At 42.6% G+C, this 20,928-nt stretch overlaps 1 protein-coding gene and 11 non-coding genes across 12 annotated transcripts; 5 read left to right on the top strand and 7 right to left on the bottom strand.

The window, feature by feature from the left end:
- Positions 1-2,523: 2,523 nt before the first annotated feature.
- Positions 2,524-2,596, bottom strand: trnak-uuu. The gene has a single exon. It is a non-coding gene; the product is annotated as a tRNA-Lys (tRNA).
- Positions 2,597-2,744: 148 nt separating this feature from the next.
- trnaw-cca lies at positions 2,745-2,816 on the top strand. Its single transcript has one exon. It is a non-coding gene; the product is annotated as a tRNA-Trp (tRNA).
- A 377-nt stretch (positions 2,817-3,193) lies between these two features.
- trnak-uuu lies at positions 3,194-3,266 on the bottom strand. The gene has a single exon. It is a non-coding gene; the product is annotated as a tRNA-Lys (tRNA).
- Positions 3,267-3,414: 148 nt separating this feature from the next.
- trnaw-cca lies at positions 3,415-3,486 on the top strand. Its single transcript has one exon. It is a non-coding gene; the product is annotated as a tRNA-Trp (tRNA).
- Positions 3,487-3,863: 377 nt separating this feature from the next.
- On the bottom strand, positions 3,864-3,936 carry trnak-uuu. The gene has a single exon. It is a non-coding gene; the product is annotated as a tRNA-Lys (tRNA).
- A 148-nt stretch (positions 3,937-4,084) lies between these two features.
- On the top strand, positions 4,085-4,156 carry trnaw-cca. Its single transcript has one exon. It is a non-coding gene; the product is annotated as a tRNA-Trp (tRNA).
- Positions 4,157-4,527: 371 nt separating this feature from the next.
- On the bottom strand, positions 4,528-4,600 carry trnak-uuu. Its single transcript has one exon. It is a non-coding gene; the product is annotated as a tRNA-Lys (tRNA).
- A 148-nt stretch (positions 4,601-4,748) lies between these two features.
- trnaw-cca lies at positions 4,749-4,820 on the top strand. Its single transcript has one exon. It is a non-coding gene; the product is annotated as a tRNA-Trp (tRNA).
- Positions 4,821-5,198: 378 nt separating this feature from the next.
- On the bottom strand, positions 5,199-5,271 carry trnak-uuu. Its single transcript has one exon. It is a non-coding gene; the product is annotated as a tRNA-Lys (tRNA).
- Positions 5,272-5,418: 147 nt separating this feature from the next.
- Positions 5,419-5,490, top strand: trnaw-cca. The gene has a single exon. It is a non-coding gene; the product is annotated as a tRNA-Trp (tRNA).
- Positions 5,491-5,866: 376 nt separating this feature from the next.
- On the bottom strand, positions 5,867-5,939 carry trnak-uuu. The gene has a single exon. It is a non-coding gene; the product is annotated as a tRNA-Lys (tRNA).
- Positions 5,940-10,369: 4,430 nt separating this feature from the next.
- LOC120026034 (prolargin-like) lies at positions 10,370-16,163 on the bottom strand. The gene is made up of 7 exons (XM_038970818.1): positions 16,058-16,163; positions 12,548-12,983; positions 12,247-12,432; positions 11,922-12,079; positions 11,465-11,661; positions 11,148-11,226; positions 10,370-10,991 (listed from the first exon to the last, which is right to left on the bottom strand). The coding sequence occupies exons 2-7, from the start codon at positions 12,977-12,979 to the stop codon at positions 10,901-10,903; spliced, it is 1,143 nt and encodes a 380-aa protein (XP_038826746.1). The 5' UTR covers positions 12,980-12,983; positions 16,058-16,163; the 3' UTR covers positions 10,370-10,900.
- Positions 16,164-20,928: the final 4,765 nt, after the last annotated feature.

The following is a 20,928-nucleotide window of genomic DNA, read 5'->3' as shown; positions in this document are numbered from 1 at the left end:
TAAAATTGACAGGGGTATATGACATGTGTGATGATTTGGGATTATTGATAGGATGGAGATAGGTTGATTAAGATTATGTAAGGACTTTAGAGATTGACACTATAAGACATGTTGTTTTTTTTAAATCCATGATTTTAGATAAAGCCAAAACAGTGAGACACTTAGTTAATATTTGGATGGAACACATAGTTGTTATTGACTATTATGAGAAAAAGGCATACAGAGGGGTCTGCCACGCACTGTTGAGATCTTGAAGGTTTGAGAGCAGAGTGGAGAGGGGGGACCAGGACATGAGCAAGGTAGGCTGTGAAATAAGATAGGTGAGAAAAGGGATACGGTTTAAATCAATAAAATATATATATTTAAGAACATATATAAGCAGCACAGATACCTTTTAAAGTAGATAAGTCACTTGACAGAGAATTGGAAAAGGATAGATATGAATGGACGCCCAAGGGAGAATTGGACATGCGGCGAATGAAAGGGGCGTTCCTACATGATAATGTCAGACATAAGGATAATTTACACTAATTTTACCTAAGTCATTGGTTAGGTTAGGCAAGGTTGTTACCTGGCAGAGCCATGTAACAAGGGGGGATGGGTAAGTTGTGGTCTAGGATAGGATGTGGCCTATTGGATGATAAACTAATAAAATTTAAAAAATCTAGCTAAACAAGCAGATATAGAAATAGAAAGAAGTATTGTTGATTACATGAAAAGGTTGTTTGTTTAACCAAACCTGTATGTCCAAGATTTTATGCACTACAGGTGAATTACAGGTGAAGTCACTCAATCCAGTCCCTGAGGCCTGTTGGGGGGACCATACCATGGACTCCTGATAACAGCTAGCTGAAAGAGCTACCCGGATTCATTTCACACTGCGGGAGGGTAAGACACATTGACACTGTCGAACAAGCACAGTGTCCGAGAGGAGAACTGGAATTAACAGAATTCCGGGGGCCATCTCTCGGATGAAGATTTCCTTTTCCCCGTCATTCCATCCCTGTGTTTGTTCATAGAAGTGAAAGTGTGTCTGGTTTCTTGCTGATGATGTTTTCTCTGGGAGAGGGTGGGGCTTTATAGGTGGGCGGTCCATCCTGAGCTGTCTAATCGTGGGAGCAGTGTTCCGGATACACCATGAACCCCGAGAATGCCAAAGAGGGTAGCTAGTTAGAGAATGAGGATTTTTTGTATTACCCAAGCATAAGAGATCACTTGATCTGGATTGACAGGAGTTTGTGGATTGTGGAGTTCTATGTAGACCAAATGGGGTCTCTGACTCTTTGGCAGTTAGGACTAAGAGCAGCCATTGTGGAAGACATCTATGCAAGTCCCTGTGTAGTTCATGGAAACAGGTTATAGCTCACATCATGAGAGAGGGCTACATAAATCTACATGGAAGAAGATGGAGAGTAGTAAAAGTAAGGGTTTCAGTTGACAACCTAGTGCCATTCCGAGTACGAGAAGTTAGAGCAGATGATAGTCAGCCAGAATACAAGCAGAGCCCCAGACAAAGCAGATACTGACCGTAGAGTTGTCCAGAGCCAAGGGCCGATGTGGATGGTTCAGATGAAAGATTTTAAGGAAGTGATTGAGGTGGAAACTGTTATGGGGATTCTAACCTATGGTTAGAATTGTTTCAATATAAAGCCAGATCTGTGGCGAAAGAATAGGCATGCTAAGCATGCCTCAGCAAAACCTCAGTTCATAACCATTTCCTTTCCATTTGATGGAATTGCTACACCCATGGAATGGCCTGTATGATAAAGCGGTTCAAGAGGGCAGGAAGCTGAACTATGACAGTTGCATTGATCTGTGATATGTGTGCCCAGGTGCCGATTACATCCAGATTTTCTCTTTCACAGTGACAGGATTTTATGGATGGCTACATAACACACGGATGGGAAGTAGGGGAAGTCAGTACATGCAATAGGACTGAGAATGTTACAACCGAGAAGACAATGAGGGACCTGACTGGCAGATGAAAAGGTTTAGAGTGTGGAGGTATGAAGCTGTGACCTAACCTGCCTACCAATTGGAACGGTAGTTGTGCACTAGTGCAGTTAGGCATGCTCTTTACCCTTACCCAGATCCAATTCAAAGCGAGGAATTAGATCATAGCGTCTGACTCCAGATCAGAAGGTTGCGTGTTCAAATCACGTCGTGGTCAGAATAATGATGTGTGCATTCTCTGCCTTCTTTACACAGCGAACTCAAAGAATCAGTACAAGTACCAATGTGTCTTTACAGTACAAATCTTGCAAGAAAACGACCAATCCAATGCTGCTTCAGATGACAGTTGTCTCTCACAAAAGCATGGCACACTGCAAATTCCTAAATCAGATGATGCTGTGTGATTGACAGGCTTAAATCAGTCTTTAAACCTGGAGTTTCAGATTAAAAATCCTAAAGCTTTCAGACTAAGCTGTTTTGGCTATGGGATTGTATTGTAAACAGGTGAACGTGACAGAAATTGCAATTATAGAAAGACTTGCTTCTAAAGGAAGTTGAACATTAAAAGAACGCCCAAACAGGGACTTGAACCCTGGACCCTCAGATTAAAAGTCTGATGCTCTACCGACTGAGCTATCCGGGCTCTGTTTTTACTTGTTTTCATACACCTAACCTGCCGGGCAGATGCACATTAGATCGTACATTTCCCCAGAGACACAGGCCTCCATTCCAAATGATACAGTCAATGAAATCTGAACTAGGCATCACCTCCATAGATGCAATTCTTCCAAGACCTCGTGGCGCAACGGTAGCGCGTCTGACTCCAGATCAGAAGGTTGCGTGTTCAAATCACGTCGTGGTCAGAATTTTGATGTGTGCAATCTCTGCCTTCTCTACACAGCGAAGTCAAAGAATCAGCACAAGTACCAAAGTGGCTTTACAGTACAAATATTGCAAGAAAACGACCAATCCAATGCTGCTTCAGATGACAGTTGTCTCTCACAAAAGTATGGCACACTGCAAATTCCTAAATCAGATGATGCTGTGTGATTGACAGACTTATTTCAGTCTTCGAAAAAGGAGTTTAAACCTGGAGGTTCAGATTAAAAATCCTAATCTCCAGACATAGCTGTTTTTGGCTCTGGGAGTATATTGTCCACAGGTGAACATGTCATGGAAAGTCATAGAAAAGGCAAGTATAGAAAGACTGCCTACTGAAGGAAGGTGAACATTAAAAGAACGCCCAAACAGGGACTTGAACCCTGGACCCTCAGATTAAAAGTCTGATGCTCTACCGACTGAGCTATCCGGGCTCTTTTTTTACTTGTTTTCATACACCTAACCTGCCGGGCAGATGCACATTAGATCGTACATTTCCCCAGAGACACAGGCCTCCATTCCAAATGATACAGTCAATGAAATCTGAACTAGGCATCACCTCCATAGATGCAATTCTTCCAAGACCTCGTGGCGCAACGGTAGCGCGTCTGACTCCAGATCAGAAGGTTGCGTGTTCAAATCACGTCGTGGTCAGAATTTTGATGTGTGCAATCTCTGCCTTCTCTACACAGCGAAGTCAAAGAATCAGCACAAGTACCAAAGTGGCTTTACAGTACAAATATTGCAAGAAAACGACCAATCCAATGCTGCTTCAGATGACAGTTGTCTCTCACAAAAGTATGGCACACTGCAAATTCCTAAATCAGATGATGCTGTGTGATTGACAGACTTATTTCAGTCTTCGAAAAGGGAGTTTAAACCTGGAGGTTCAGATTAAAAATCCTAATCTCCAGACATAGCTGTTTTTGGCTCTGGGAGTATATTGTCCACAGGTGAACATGTCATGGAAAGTCATAGAAAAGGCAAGTATAGAAAGACTGCCTACTGAAGGAAGGTGAACATTAAAGCAACGCCCAAACAGGGACTTGGACCCTGGACCCTCAGATTAAAAGTCTAATGCTCTACCGACTGAGCTATCTGGGCTCTGAATTTACTTGTTTTCATACACCTAACCTGCCGGGCAGATGCACGTCAGATCGTACATTTCCCCAGAGACACAGGCCTCCATTCCAAATGATACAGTCAACGAAATCTGAACTAGGCATCACCTCCATAGATGCGATTCTTCCAAGACCTCGTGGCACAACGGTAGCGCGTCTGACTCCAGATCAGAAGGTTGCGTGTTCAAATCACGTCGTGGTCAGAATAATGATGTGTGCATTCTCTGCCTTCTTTACACAGCGAACTCAAAGAATCAGCACAAGTACCAATGTGTCTTTACAGTACAAATCTTGCAAGAAAACGACCAATCCAATGCTCCTTCAGATGACAGTTGTCTCACAAAAGCATGGCACACTTCAAATTCCTAAATCAGATGATGCTGTGGGATTGACAGGCTTAAATCAGTCTTCAAACAGGGAGTTTAAACCTGGAGTTTCAGATTAAAAATCCTAAAGCTTTCAGACTAAGCTGTTTTGGCTATGGGATTGTATTGTCCACAGGTGAACATGGAAAGTGACAGAAATTGCAATTATAGAAAGACTTGCTTCTGAAGGAAGGTGAACATTAAAAGAATGCCCAAACAAGGACTTGAACCCTGGACCCTCAGATTAAAAGTCTGATGCTCTACCGACTGAGCTATCCGGGCTCTGATATTAATTGTTTTCATACACCTAACCTGCCGGGCAGATGCACATTAGATCGTACATTTCCCCAGAGACACAGGCCTCCATTCCAAATGATACAGTCAACGAAATCTGAACTAGGCATCACCTCCATAGATGGAATTCTTCCAAGACCTCGTGGTGCAACGGTAGCGCGTCTGACTCCAGATCAGAAGGTTGTGTGTTCAAATCACGTCGTGGTCAGATTTTTGATGTGTGCAATCTCTGCCTTCTTTACACAGCGAACTCAAAGAATCAGCACAAGTACCAATGTGGCTTTACAGTACAAATATTGCAAGAAAACGACCAATCCAATGCTGCTTCAGATGACAGTTGTCTCTCACAAAAGTATGCCACACTGCAAATTCCTAAATCAGATGATGCTGTGTGATTGACAAGCTTAAATCAGTCTTCAAACACGGAGTTTAAACCTGGAGTTTCAGATTAAAAATCCTAAAGCTTTCAGACTAAGCTGTTTTGGCTATGGGATTGTATTGTCCACAGGTGAACATGTCATGGAAAGTGACAGAAATTGCAATTATAGAAAGACTTGCTTCTGAAGGAAGGTGAACATTAAAAGAATGCCCAAACAGGGACTTGAACCCTGGACCTTCAGATTAAAAGTCTGATGCTCTACCGACTGAGCTATCCGGGCTCTAATTTTTTGGTTTTCATACACCTAACCTGCCGGGCAGATGCACATTAGTTCGTACATTTCCCCAGAGACACAGGCCTCCATTCCAAATTATACAGTCAACGAAATCTGAACTAGGCATCACCTCCATATATGCGATTCTTCCAAGACCTTGTGGCGCAACGGTAGCGCGTCTGACTCCAGATCAGAAGGTTGCGTGTTCAAATCACGTCGTGGTCAGAATTTTGATGTGTGCAATCTCTGCCTTCTTTACACAGCGAACTCAAAGAATCAGCACAAGTACCAATGTGGCTTTACAGTACAAATATTGCAAGAAAACGACCAATCCAATGCTGCTTCAGATGACAGTTGTCTCTCACAAAAGTATGCCACACTGCAAATTCCTAAATCAGATAATGCTGTGTGATTGACAGACTTATTTCAGTCTTCGAAAAGGGAGTTTAAACCTGGCGGTTCAGATTAAAAATCCTAATCTCCAGACATAGCTGTTTTGGCTCTGAGAGTATATTGTACACAGGTGAACATGTCATGGAAAGTGACAGAAATTGCAATTATAGAAAGACTTGCTTCTGAAGGAAGTTGAACATTAAAGCAACGCCCAAACAGGGACTTGGACCCTGGACCCTCAGATTAAAAGTCTAATGCTCTACCGACTGAGCTATCCGGGCTCTGAATTTACTTGTTACTTGCAATTTGTCTATGACCTAGTGGTGCAAGGGAGGAGCGTCTGACTTCAGATCAGAAGGTTGTGTGTTCAAATCAGGTCGTGGTAAGGGATTTTATGTGTGCAATCTCTGCCTTCTTTACTCAATGAATCAGCACAAGTACCAATGTGGCTTTACAGTACAAATCTTGCACAAAAACAACCAAACTAATGCTGCTTTAAATGACCATTGTCTCTCACAAAAGCCTTGCACACTGCAAATTCCTAAATCAGATGAAGCTGTGTCATTGACAGACTTCAATCAGTCTTCGAACAGGGAGCGAAAAACCTGGAGGTTCAGAGTAGAAATCCTAAAGTTTTCAGACTAAGCTGTTTTGGCTCTGGGTTTGTATTGTCCACAGGTGAACATGTCATGGAAAGTCATAGATAATGCAAGTATAGAAAGACTGCCTACTGAAGGAAGGTGAACATTAAAGCAATGCCCAAACAGGGACTTGAACACTGGACCCTCAGATGAAAAGAAAACCCTGAAAGAACATATTTGTTTTCAGACAGGTGAGAGACCATATTTGCACCTTGTGTGTAAATACTTCAGGGCAGTAAAACATCTAGAACTGCACCAGCTGTCACCAAGGAGAACAACCACATTGTTAACTTCTTTCTGGTAAATGCTTTACTTGTAAGAATTGTTTAACTAAACATATGAGTATGATCACAGAGGGAGAAACATGACAGTGCTGTTTGGGGCAAAATGTAACTCACGTATGCAGTAGAAGGATCCTTCCATAGTAGAAAGCTGAGGTTTCGTAATAATCCCTTTGAACATGGCACAAAATTGGATAATATGTTTTGTAGAATTTAGTTGTATTTTTTTGTTTCCACAGTAAACTTTTTAAAGTTTTTTCCAACATGTGAGTCTCTCCCCCACTTGGAGTATTAATACATTGGTATTATATCCTTTGATCAATTTTTTTTACACTTTAAGGTGAAAGGGCTCCAGTCCTTCAGATTTGAAGATAGTAGTAGGAGGATTAACAAACCCATCCAGTCGCTGATCTTAATGGAATATATTGGGAATGTTTTGAGAAATAAACATGCACAACAAGAGAACCATGTATTTTTTAGCATGTGTAGCTACTTTCTTATTTGAATTAAAATGATACAGCGTACATTTCAGTGACTGTCTTCTAACTGACATAACGCAGCACATATATATTGCTGTCACCTCGCCAGCTCTAGTTTGAGTCACCTCTTATGTTTGTGAATTGGGTTTGACATCACTGCATGATGCTCTTTCTAATAAACCTGACATAGTCCCAGTCTGTGTAATGCCATGCTATGTTGTTGTGAGCATCATGGAGTGGATTGGTATGGTATATTATGCACATGGGATATATCATAATATTATAATATGCTTCATTTGAATAAATCATTTTATAGATGAATTAGGACAGGGCTCAAATGAGCTCAAAAAATGTAGTTTCTCAACCTTTATTTATTATTAGACTAAATGTATCAGGTAGAGATGTAAGATATATGAAAATACTGGATAACCTTTTCTGTGTTTTAGATTGGCATATCTTTGGGACACACTTGGAGCCAAGTGGACATTGGTCAGTTTATTACTTGACAGCTGGAGATTTGAGTCTGCTTGGCTATGGCATTACATGCTGTTCTCCATTAGTAATATCTGTTATTACATTACAATGAAGCTATTGTATCTTTATCTAGCTGGCATTCTGTTAAATCTTTATGTCAGATTGTTTAATGTTACTCAGAACAATCCTATGCATAATTTGAAGGTTTTTCAGTGATTTTATTTTTCTCGGTTTCTAGCCTGGCTCACGTGACTCACAGCGAGGTAGAGGCTGTTGGAAGTTGTAGTATTCACACAGAGTTGTGCTTATTTCTGTCTGACCTTTGATTGGTTCTCTCAAAAGTATATTTTTTTGAGACCTCTGTAACGGCTGTCGTCTTCCTCCTCGTCTAAGGAGGAGAAGTTTGAAGGATCGGAGGACCAATGCGCAGCCTGGTAATTGTTCATCTTATTAATGAAAGTGAACAACTCAAAATACAAAAACAACAAAGTGAAAACCGAAACAGTTCTATCTGGTGCAGACACACAAAGACTGAAAACAACCACCCACCAAAACCCAACAGAAAACAGGCTACCTAAATATGGTTCCCAATCAGGGACAACGATTGACAGCTGCCTCTGATTGAGAACCATATCCGGCCAAACACAGAAAACCAACACAGAAATAGAAAACATAGATTACCCACCCAACTCACGCCCTGAACAACTAAAACACGCCCTGAACAACTAATCCAACAGTCCCCACTGGGCACAAACTGCTTGAATCAATGTTTCACGTCATTTCAACCAAAAATAATGTATGTGATGACGTTGAGTCAACGTGGAAAACAGAAAAAAAGTACAGCTTTCCTCTCTGACTACAAAGAAGTGTCTCCAATCAGCTTTCTTCTAGGAAATGTAGGGCAGAAGACTTGATGCATGTTTAATGTAATACATGTCCTTTGCAATAAAAAAAGAAAGTCGCACACTCATCTCTGACTTTGTGGATTTATTACCAACGGTTCGGCTCAATAGCCTTGATCCCATTGTAAATCCACAAGCAAGGAGAGAAGAGTATGCACCTTTCTTTTTCATTGCATAGTTGTTCTTCCATCAGTAAGCACCTCCCTTTGAGGGTGTGCGGTCTTTCAATTATTTTTCAGTGATGTAATACATTTCCTAACCATAAGAGGTCAGCATTACAGTGTTTATTCGAGCGAGTTTTGGTCCCCCTGGATAAAAGGTCCTAGGCCCCACCGTGAACCTGTACCCCATTGCAGCTGGGAGAGATTGAAATCTTCTGATTAGAACTCTCTAGGTCAGTTTTGCAGAACCCAGATTCATTCAGACTCCTGGACTATAAAGCACGTTGGTTACACTTTATTTGACAGTGTCACTGCAACATGAACACGAAGGTGCACGTCTTAGTGACACCGTCAAATGAAGTGTAACCAACACTCATACATGTACTGTAATGTGTCCCTCTAACTCAACAAGTCTTCCTCTCAGAACCACTTTCTCTCTGTAGACTTTGATTGTTCCAAACAATGTTTGGCTGTTGGGCCGATGGTATTTAAGCCCTAAGTTTCCTGGAGTGAACGAGATGTTTACAGTAGCTGTTGCTGAGCGCGTTATTTCCAGGACTCCTGCTGGATTGTCTGGTATTTCTTGGCATTTTAATAGAATGTTATAGAACTTGGCAAAACATTATGGCTATGACACAACAAGAGAGGAGAAAAGTAGTCTCTACTTCTGACTGTTGAGTAAGAAATGGTGTGAGTTCAATTTATTTTCGCTGGCATGTCTTGAGGAAGGTCATCTATTGCACACAGTATGTGGATAGGTGTGTGTCTATGCTTACCGTTTGTGAAAGGTGTTTGTGGTGGTTAACATTTGCAAACTTAGAGAAATGCTATTTTTCTCCTGTCCTTGTAATGTAATCTGACCTACGTTTCAGGTAAGCAGGGATGGGCATGAAGACCTCAATTTCGCCAGTCATTTTGACTGCACCCTTTTCAGCACAATGAATGGTCCGGTATGAATGTAAAACTTTTATGATACACATATGGATCGTCAACAAGGACTCGCCCTTTCATCCAATGTTTCTTTTCTGATGTAAACTGAACCTCTCATGACTGCGTATGCGTGTTCTTCTCAAAATGGCTCTTTCTAAAAGATCAACTGTGTCATCATCCTGTGTATGTGTGTGTGTGTGTGTGTGTGTGTGTGTGTGTGTGTGTGTGTGTGTGTGTGTGTGTGTGTGTGTGTGTGTGTGTGTGTGTGTGTGTGTGTGTGTGTGTGTGTGTGTGTGTGTGTGTGTGTGTGTGTGTGTGTGTGTGTGTGCGTGCGCTCCTGTATGTTTATATATTCTGTACATACCGTATGGTTCGACAGACAGACAGGCGGATATGGAGATAATAATCTACTTCATATGGCAGGAATGGGTCTGCTAGGAACAGGGATGACAGGGATTATAGCAGGGCTGCCCAATTTTGCACACCTGATTCTACTTTTTAGCTGCTCACCAAGACCTTAACTAGCTGAACCAGGAACTCAGATGGATAGGAAGGATTTGGATAGGAAAGGATGCATGATTCAACTAGCTGAACCAGGAACTCAGATGGATAAGAAGGATGTGGATAGGAAAGGATGCATGATTCAACTAGCTGAACCAGGAACTCAGATGGATAAGAAGGATGTGGATAGGAAAGGATGCATGATTCAACTAGCTGAACCAGGAACTCAGATGGATAAGAAGGATGTGGATAGGAAAGGATGCATGATTCAACTAGCTGAACCAGGAACTCAGATGGATAGGAAGGATTTGGATAGGAAAGGATGCATGATTTGGCCAAGACTAGATTTTATTTATTTTATTTGTACACAACTGCTTTATACAAAAAACAAGGATATAATTGTATATTTTTTATAAACAAAGTACCTCAAAAACACAGATTCCCCAAGGGCATTTTAAACTACATGGTAGTAACTGCAGATACATCCATGCTGCAAAGACGTAGTCAATGCGCCGGGTTGGTTCTTAGTTTTATAAATATTTGTTTAGACGAGTGAAATATTCCTGAAGTTGTCAAAGCTGTACAGCTAGCATTTTACTCAGGTTATTTGGCACCATTTCACCCATCTGAAATAGTAATGTGTGTGTGTGTGCGTGTGTGAGTGTATGTGCGTGTGACTGCGTATGGGCAAGCATGTCTGTTTGTGTCCGAGGCAGCGTGTGTGTGCGTGTCCGTGCGTGGCCTTGCGTACATCTGCGTAGGTTTGCTGCCATTTGCTGACTGTGTGAGTGCGCGTGTGTGCATGTATGTGTGTGTGTTTGTGTTTGTGTATGTGTATGTGTCCTGAAGCAGCCCCTGACTCCAGGCCTGGTTCTAGATAACGATGGACTTGAGGTGTCTGAAACACATGATGACATCCAGAGGGACAGGAGGACTCAGGTGGTTCCCATCCAGACGCAGGTACCTGGTGGGTGTCAATCAATCAATAAATCAATCAAGCAAGCAAACAATCAAGCAATGAATTGATCGATCAATCATTCAATCAAAAAATCAAATACACAATTAATCAATCAATCGACCATGCCTATTGTGTTATGTACTGTATACAAAGTTTTATTACCTGAGCCTGGGCATCAGAGCCTCATCAGTCAGACTCTCAGAGGACAGACTAAATGGACACAGCTGGGTCCCATTAATACCTGACACAGGAACACACACACACACACACACACACACACACACAAACAAGTTACTCACTCTCAATGCTGTCGTGGTTATGTTAGCTACTTATGGTTGTACTGCCATTGTGTGTTACTCACTCGCGATGCTGTTATGATTGTGATGTGGTTGGAGTCATGGTATGTGTTGTGTTACTCACTCTCTGAGGTGATGTTGTCATGTTACGGACTTATTACAGTCTTATGTTAGGCTACTCACTCTCGATGCTGTTGTGGTTGAGGTGCAACTGCTCCAGCTGGGGGTTGAACAGGGGGACGGAGGTGAGCTGGTTGTGGGCCAGGTGAAGGTCTAGCAGAGTGGATACGTTGAACACAGCCTTAGGGACTCCCTTATCACTCAGCTGGTTGTAGTTGAGTCTCACAAACGCCAGGTTGGAGAAGCCTTGGAAGTAGTCCCTGTATGGAGAAGACAAGCGGGTTTATTAGAGGGTTCTTACTTTAGCACGCTCATGTATTATCAACATTCTTGAAAAAAAACGTTTGTAATCAAGGTGCATCGGGGATAGAGAATTTGAGCGCCATGTCATTCATGATTTGCTGTATCTCACACCAATGTTTCGGTCAATAGATCATGCGTGTGTGCGTATGTGTGAGCGTGTGTGTGTGCATACGTGCTTGCATGCCTGCCTCGTGCTCGCGTGCCTGAGTGTGCTTACTTAGGGATGTTGTCAATGTTGTTCCTGTCCAGGAATAGCTGTGCGATGCCATTGGGGATATTAGCTGGCATCTTCTTCAGGATGTTGTGGGCCAAGTTCAGCTGAACCAGGGTCTTTAGGTCTTTAAACGTGTTCTTCCCCATGTCACTGTCACTCAACTAAACACAACAGAGAATACACGAAGTGTGGGAGTGTGTGTTTATATGATTTAGTGTGTATGTTTCTACGTGCATGCATGCGCGTGTGTGTGTTTGCACATTTGTGAGTGTGATTGATTGATTGCACATGTGTGTTTGTGCTTGCTTGCATGGATGTGTGTGTGTACCTTGTTGTGGTGCAGGTCGAGCAGAGCGAGGTGCTCCATCTTGCCAAAGGCTCCAGAGGGGATCTTGGAGATCTGGTTGTGGCTGAGTCTGAGCTGCTCCAACCCAGCTGGCAGGTCATCAGGAACCTCCTTTAGCTGGTTCCTCTCCATGTAGAGAAACAACAGACCAGGTACCTTCTCAAACACCTGAGAGAGACGGACAGACAGACATATAGCGAGGGAAAAAAATATGAATGAATATAACTGAATACATGACTAAATATATCAAATACTAAAGAAATAAATCAAATAAAGCTCTCACCTTCTTGTCCACTTTTTTGATGCGATTGTTGGCCATGTTGACCCATCTCAGCTCTGTGGCATTGTTGAAGGGTTCCGCTGTTACCTCGGAGATGTAGTTGTTCTGCAGGTACAGGTAGTGTACTCTGGACGGGATCAAAGGGACCGTACGGAGGTTCCGGTTGTCGCAATAGAGGGCATTGGGGAAGGAAGGGGGGCAGAAACACTCCCGGGGACAGTCAGGGAACATGGAAGGGGGGCCAAGGATGGGAGGGGGGAAGTCTGTGGGCTCCTGGGGTTCTGGTTCCTTAGGTGGCGGGGCAGGCTTGAAGGAGGGGCGCTTGGTGGGCTTTGGAGGCTTAGGAGGTTTCTTAGGCCGTGGTCTCTGTAAAAACACTGTCCCCATCAGGAGACAGAGCACCAGGGCAGTGTAGAGTCCCACACCTGTCTTCATTGTCCTGGATGGAAAGATCGGATGAGGAGGAGAGAAAGAGGGGGTGGAGGAGAGATATATATACTGTATGTAAGAAAATGTAAAACTAAAGGGGTAAGAAAAGGGTTATACCACATTTTGACATTTGGTAAAGCACCAGATTTCAGGAGATAATCCTTTATGCAGTATGACTGTGATTCTAAATGATTTGTGATGCATCTACCGGTAGGTCTTCTAAGTTATGAAGGCATCATTATGCCCTAAATTTTATCAAGTGGTGGATTGCTTGCTAGCAACCAGTACAGTCATATTTTCCTCTAGCCTTTTGCAGGGATTTTGTAAGCAGCTTATATAAAGGTTGAGTTGAGTAAAGTGACCTGTGCAGGCGAAGGACGCAGACATGGTTCTCATTCATGTCTGGGTAAAGCATTAGCTATTCCTTTACAGCTGTTAAAAATAAGAGGGAGAAGGAGAGAGGGGAGGGTGAGAGAAAGAGAGAAAGGTGGGGATCGAGAGAGGTATAGAGAGGAGAGAGGAGTTAAAGAGGGAGGGAAGGGTAAGGAGAGAGGATGAGAGAAGGAGAGAGAGGGGTACAGAGAGAGAAGTTAGAGAGGGAGGGGGGAAGAGGGAGAGAGGGATAAGGGAGTGAGAGGGTGAGAGAGAATGGGGAGGGAGAGAGGATGAGAGGGGGGTAAGTTAGAGAGTGGGAGAGACAGAGAGAGGTATAGAGGGAGCTGAAGGATAAAGCCTCCATTGTGTGTGTTGGTCCAGAGAGAGTTTCTTCCTGACGAGGGGGAACAGAGGGGGCTGTATGGGATGGGCTGTAGCTCCAGAGTGGCTGGAGCTCTGAGACGGGCGGAGGGTTGGTTTTCTAACAGCATAGAGAGATCCTCATTAGGAATCTCCATATACATCTCTCTCTTTCTCTCTCTCTTTCTCTCTCTCTCTTTCTCTCCCCCCTCTATCTTTTTCTTACTTCTCTCTAGCAGTTGAACACCCAGAAGCCTACTGCAGATCAGAGGAAAACAGTTGTGGGTCATTAGTTTGTAGCTATTGACCGAGTCCTCATGATACATATGGTTACTGTGACTCTGATCCAGGCATTATTATGTCAAGCTTTCTACTGACTACTGGCAAAAAGACAAGGTGTTATGGGTCAGCATCTTACAACAGTGTGGGATTGACTGTGTGTTTCTATCCTTTGTTTGTCGTGAGAAAGCCTTCTGGCCAGTTCCATAAATATCTGAGATTATCATGAGTCATTAGACAACTATTCTCCCAGCCTAAGTATGTCCAGGCCAGGATAAACATCTCTGAACTTCCCTTCCTTTCAAACTAATCGTGCTCTCTGGCAAGGCCACTCAGGCCAGAGTGTGATTTCACTTTTCTTCTCTCAGTAGTCCAGAACCCCAACAGCCGTCATCAAGATGTCAGGATTTCAGTACAGAGTTAGGGCTGTTGTTAGACAACGAGAGAGATGACAGTCTGGAGTTCACTTATACCAAGGCATATGTCTGTCTCTCTGTCCAACTGTCTGTTCTGCCACATGTCACATGTCTACACTATGTATAGCTTCTAGGATTGGCAGGTCACAATAATATGCAGATTTTTGTTGATCAAAGTCTTCGAAAATAGAGAAGAAGCTTTCTGAAATCTCCAGAAACATCTCAGGAACATTCATTCCTTCATAATGGGCTGTGGTCTGGTCTGGTTTGGTTGGATTGGATCTCTGTTTTTTTACACAGCGATAAAAGTCTGTCAATGGAATTCATTATTGACAAGAATCCAGGCTGCATGGGGAACATTGTGAAAATGGATCATTGTGGTTCGAACAACACATATTTGCTGTCTAATACTTGCTATAAAGCATCTACATCATTCTGCCAAAAGAACTGAACGTTTTTTATTTGACAGTTGGCAATATTTCCTTAACAATATGGGTCACCCAGAAGTTTAGACAGCCAGGCTATATATCTGCCTGTCATCTCAAGCAGTTTTAACAGTGCAGACAGTCCAATGTTGTTCCTTGCTTGTCTGCAGACCCTGCTCTGTCTTTCTCAGTATTTTCCAAATGGGGCATCACATCCTTGGGATGGAGATAAATCCTGCTGGGTTGTTGTGGTTAGAAAACATGACTTTAAAATGCTTTAGGTGAGTCAAAGCCCAGCAAAGTTGACGTGTTACCAGTCACATTTCTGACTCGTCTTTAGATCTCGTCTCAGTAGAGTTTCCAACCCTGCTGTCCGGGAGAGCAGTAAAGCGTTTCCGAGATATTTTATGGTGCCTCAATTAAATCAACAGTGGAAAAGTTAATAAAGTTGAAGGATTCTTCTAATCTTTCCTGGATGAACATGGAGCAAGTGGGCAACTCTAACACAGTTGTGACCCAGGTGTGCTGATCCCTGAGTATTGGAGTCTTGTCTCTACATATATCTCCTGTTGATTTACAACCCTAACTCGCAGATTAGCTGTGACTATGGTATACAGACACCAGGACAGTTGTCTAGCCCTATGTAATGTAAAGCATAGAGTTGTAGAGGGTAGAGTGACACAGTCTCGCCTGCCCCGGCCAAACACAGCACAGCAGTGTTTTCATAAGCCAGACGGTGAAAAAGATCAACTCTGCTTTCTGTTCATTAGCCACCCAGTACAACCCTTCCATCAACTTGAAACAGGAAATCAACATGATTAGCTGAACAAAGGTGAAATGGATAGGTGTGTCACTATTTGTCTGAATGTCACAGAGCAGCAGCATTCTAGAATCTGCTTTGTGAGAGAACGTTAGCCGAAGCAACAGGCATTCCAGAAGCAACAAGCGTTCTAGAACAAGCTCTCTCTCTGGGTAGAGTTTTCAGTACCGCTCTCATTCAGCGCCTCTGTAGAAACACACACTGCCAGGCTCTGTTCACGTCCGCCTCTCTGCCAAGACATGCACGCACGTACACACGTACACACACACTCCTCGTCCCCACATACACCTCACATATTCTGAGAGACACACACTCTCTCCTGGCCTCACTTTGTTTACATTCTGTTATCAACCGTGTCACATCTATAAGTGCCCCCCCTGGAGAAAAGAAACAACAAACATTGTCTTACCTGCCAATGGTACCTGCCCTCTTTTATCAAATCGAGTTTTCTGTCTCTCTGCTTTTTGTCTCTCCCACCCTTCTCTTACGCCTCCCTCTCTCTCCCCCTCTCTCCCTCCTCTCCTTCTCAGTGGACAAGCCTCCTATTGGGTTGGTTCCCTGGCTATCTTTCCCTCTGAAGGTCATAGTGTTTCCCCCTCTCCTCCACTCCCTCCCTCTCTCCAATCCTCTCGTCTACACTCTCTCCCTCCTTCCCTCTCTCTCTGGCCCTCCACAGCACATTTAATCTCCACTCCTATCCTGTTGAACGAGGATGTATTCTCACAAGACTCAGTGTATGTGTGTGTGTGTGTGTTTGTGTATAAGTGTACTTGTGACCCCAGCATGTGGGTGGGTGGGGTTTTGGGCAGGTGTCTGTGATAATATAAACATTTGTTCTGACCCCCATAAAAGCCCTCTCCCATTTGGTCTCTCTCCCAGTATCCTAGTCTCCCTCCCACCCACCCACTCTCTCTATTGTTTGTTTATATAATGTATCAGCATACTGCTTTCTCATGTGTCTTCCATTAGAGTTCTCTCTGCTGATTGTGGTATGATGCTATGTATTTGTGTAGCGCTCTGGATCATTCCCAAATGGCACACGCACACGCACATGCACACACACACACACACACACACACACACACACACACACACACACACACACACACACACACACACACACACACACACACACACACACACACACACACACACACACACATACACACACCACACACACACACACACACACACACACACACACACACACACACACACACACACACACACACACACACACACGGGGGGGGTGGCAGGTATCCTAGTGGTTAGAGCATTGGGCCAGTAACCAAAAGGTTTCTAGATTGAATCCCTGAGCTGTCAAGGTAAAAATCTGTTGTTCTGCCTCTGAACAAGACAGTTAACCCACTGTTTCTAGGCTGTCATTGTAAATAAGAATTTGTTCTTAACTGACTTGCCTAATATTTTGTCCAGGATTTGGTTTACTCTGTGTTCGGGAAACCGCCCCACTGAGTCCTGTGATTCTGCATCAACACATAGAAAGACAGAAGCAGCACGTGTATTACTCATTGAGTGTTGTGTGTTATGCTGAGTGCTGTTAAGCTTTGTATTTTGTGAGGTAGTTTATTGCACAGAGCAGCTGTGCGGTTAGTGCAATGGGGAGTCTTATTAAGTGTGTGTGTGTTCACATGCGTGCAGTCATGCGTATGTGTGTGTCAGGCTGAGGTTATAGACACGTTAACAATACATTCCTGCAGAATGAGCAGCATGCAGCTCAGGGTAACGAGGAGAACACATGTGGAGAACTGTTTCACACACCTCTTCCTCTCCCTCACTGTCTCACTCCCTTGCTCCCTTACTCCATCCATCTCACCCCTTCCTCTCCCTCACTCTCTTATCCCTTTGCTTCTCCCTCTCTCTTACTCCCTCCCTTTTCCTCCTTTCTTTCACCCCTCCATGTCCACCTCCTTCCCTCTCTTCATCACCCTTCCATACTTACTTTTACTGTACCCTACACCCATATTCCAACTATAACCACCACTGTTACTGTCTCTGCATCCTATACCCACTATATCCCCACTATTAGAGTGGTGAACACTACAGCAGCTGTTTTCCAACCATAGGCCAGTCATAATCAGGCCAGGCAGGAGGGGTAGTCTGGGTAAAAGTGCTGCAGGAACGTCCTGTTCCGTCATTTAGAAGATGACTGGGATGATTCCACTGTTTAGACCTCAGAGCTCAGAGCTGAGGAACTTAGGCTGAATCCCAAATGGCACCCTATTCCCTATATAGTGCACTACTTTTGACCGGGGCCCGTAGGGTCATTTGGGACTCAGACCTTCGAGTCTGGTGGGTTAGAGCCAGAGACCTTAGAGATGCTTGTCTATGGAAAAACACACTGATTGACCTACAGCCAACACTGCAATATTCCCACTGTAACTGCAGTACACAGCAATGTGCCTGCACACTGGATACAGCTTTACAAGAACATAGGCGAGTGCTTAATGTTTATTACCAAAGTATCATCAATTATGTTAATGGTAATTATATGTTAATAAAGTGTAAACACTCCCCATCGTCACTCCCAAAGACACAGAACTGACATCTTTAAAGGGCTATGAAATGAAAGTTGACAGTCTAAGTCAGAACAGCCATCAGATTTACTGCTGAACAGGTAAGTACGCATGCTGTTGGCAGTCGCAGTGTTTAAGGACTGGAGACGTTAGTTATCTCAATCAATCAAATTGTATTTCTACATCACAACGTTTTACAAAGTCATTTATAATTTAATGTTCATCAAAACCCTGGACCTGAATCATCAAAATATAAACTGAAAGAAAACAAAACGAAAGGCTCCCTAGTGATGCCAGGCACGTGCACAGATAGAGGTCTAAGCTTGCCTGAGCTCCTGCCCTTTTGACCTCCTATGAGAGAAGTGCCCTTCCAGATAGGCGGCATTTTGTATTATTACATTTTTATTTCACTTTTTCTATATTTTCTCTGTTGTTGTTTAAACGAATTGCCCATAAAACTAGCTAATCTCTCATTGTTTGATCTTGGAACAGTCCCCCTCACCTGCCCCTCTGCCCCCATGTGAGCGTGCATTGCACTCGTCCTGCAGGCAGAAGCTACCGTCACCAAACAGCAGTGTCGTAGTTGCTACCTTTTGAGTTGCATCTGTCATCTTACTGTCAGGACCAGGGAAGGCTTCAATTCGATTGTTTGTTAGTAGGCCTAAGAGGCAGATGTCAGCGGCAGAACAAACTATAATCACAGGTAAAGACTAGGTAGATTGTTTCAACAGAATAGCTAACTAGCTAGCAGGGGGTTGGAAAAGGTACTTAATTGTCATACTTGAGTAAAAGTAAAGATACCTTAATAGAAAAGTAAAAGTGAAAGTGAAAGTCACCCAGTAAAATACGACTTGAGTAAAAGTCTAAAAGTATTTGGTTTCACATATACTTAAGAATCAAAAGTAAAAGTGTAAATCATTTCAAATTCCTTATATTAAGCAAACCAGATTGCGCAATTTTTTTTTATTGAACGATAGCCAGGGGCACACTCCAACACTCAGACATAATTTACAAATTAAGCATTTGTGTTTAGTGAGTTTGCCAGCTCAGAGGCACTAGGGAGGACCAGGGATGTTCTTTTTATAAGTTTGTGAATTTGGAACATTTTCCTGTCAAAATTTACTTTTGGGTGTCAGGGAAAATGTATGGAGTAAAAAGCACATTATTTTCTTTAGGAATGTAAAGAAGTAAAAGTAAAAGTTGCCAAAAATATGAATAGTAAAGTACAGATACCCCAAAAAACGACTTAAGTAGTACTTTCAAGTATTTTTACTTAGGTACTTTACGCCGCTGCTAGCTAGCTAGCTAATTAGCTGATTCTGTATACGCTATGATCAACTGATAGCCCATCCCTCTTTGCCCTCTCTTTGAGCAGTAGGCTTTAACCTCTAATTCCTCCCAATCCCGGATCCGGGAGCACCCCCATCAGTAAAAAAAGCTGACTAGCATAGCCTAGCATAGCGTCACAAGTAAATAGTAGCATCTAAATATCATTAAATCACAAGTCCAAGACACCAGATGAAAGATACACATCTTGTGAATCCAGCCATCATTTCTGATTTTTAAAATGTTTTACAGGGAAGACACAATATGTAAATCTATTAGCTAACCACGTTAGCAAAAGACACCACTTTTTTTACTCCACCATTTTTTTCCTGCATAGGTAGCTATCACAATTTCGACCAAATAAAGATATAAATAGCCACTAACCAAGAAACAACTTCATCAGATGACAGTCTGATAACATATTTATTGTATAGCATATGTTTTGTTAGAAAAATGTGCATATTGCAGGTATAAATCATAGTTTACCATTGCAGCCACCATCACAACTCTCACCAAAGCAACTAGAATAACTACAGAGACCATCGTGTATTACCTAAATACTCGTCATAAAACATTTATGAAAAATACACAGCGTACAGCAAATGAAAGACACAGATCTTGTGAATCCAGCCAATATTTCAGATTTTCTAAGTGTTTTACAGCGAAAACACAATATAGCGTTATATTAGCTTACCACAATAGCAAACCACACAACAGCATTGATTCAAGCCAAAAATAGCGATAACGTATAAACCACCAAAATATATTAATTTTTTCACTGACCTGCTCAGAATTCTTCAGATGACAGTCCTATAACATCATATTACACAATGCATATAGAGTTTGTTCGAAAATGTGCATATTTAGCGGCACAAATCGTGGTTATACAATGAGAAAAGTAGCCAAGCTGCCAAGAAAATGTCGGGAGAAATCTTGGGAGAGGCACCTATTCTAATCGATAAATAATCATAAACTTGACTAAAAAATACAGGTTGGACAGCAAATGAAAGATACATTAGTTCTTAATGCAATCGCTGTGTTACATTTTTTAAATTAACGTTACTACAACATACAGCGTGCGTTAAAGCGAGGCTGCACTGAAATTAATGGCGGCTTATGCATTTTACATTTTTCAACAGAACAACGAATTAACAGCATAAATAGTTCTTACTTTTTGATGAACTCCCATCAGAATCTTGGGAAAGGTGTCCTTTGTCCAAAAGAATCGTTGCTCGGTTGTAGAATGTCGTCTTCAACGTTGCAATTAGCAGTAAACATTAGCATGTGAGCCAGAGATACCCAACTCCCTAGAACGCCACAAAAATAAATACCCGAAAATCGCAATATACTGACATAAACTGATATAATTCGGTTTAAAATAACAACATTATGATGTCTTTAACGCCTATCGAATAAAAAC

Source organism: Salvelinus namaycush, chromosome 2 (genome assembly GCF_016432855.1).
Source record: "Salvelinus namaycush isolate Seneca chromosome 2, SaNama_1.0, whole genome shotgun sequence".
NCBI lineage: Eukaryota > Metazoa > Chordata > Actinopteri > Salmoniformes > Salmonidae > Salvelinus > Salvelinus namaycush.
This window is presented reverse-complemented; position numbering and strand designations above follow the sequence as displayed.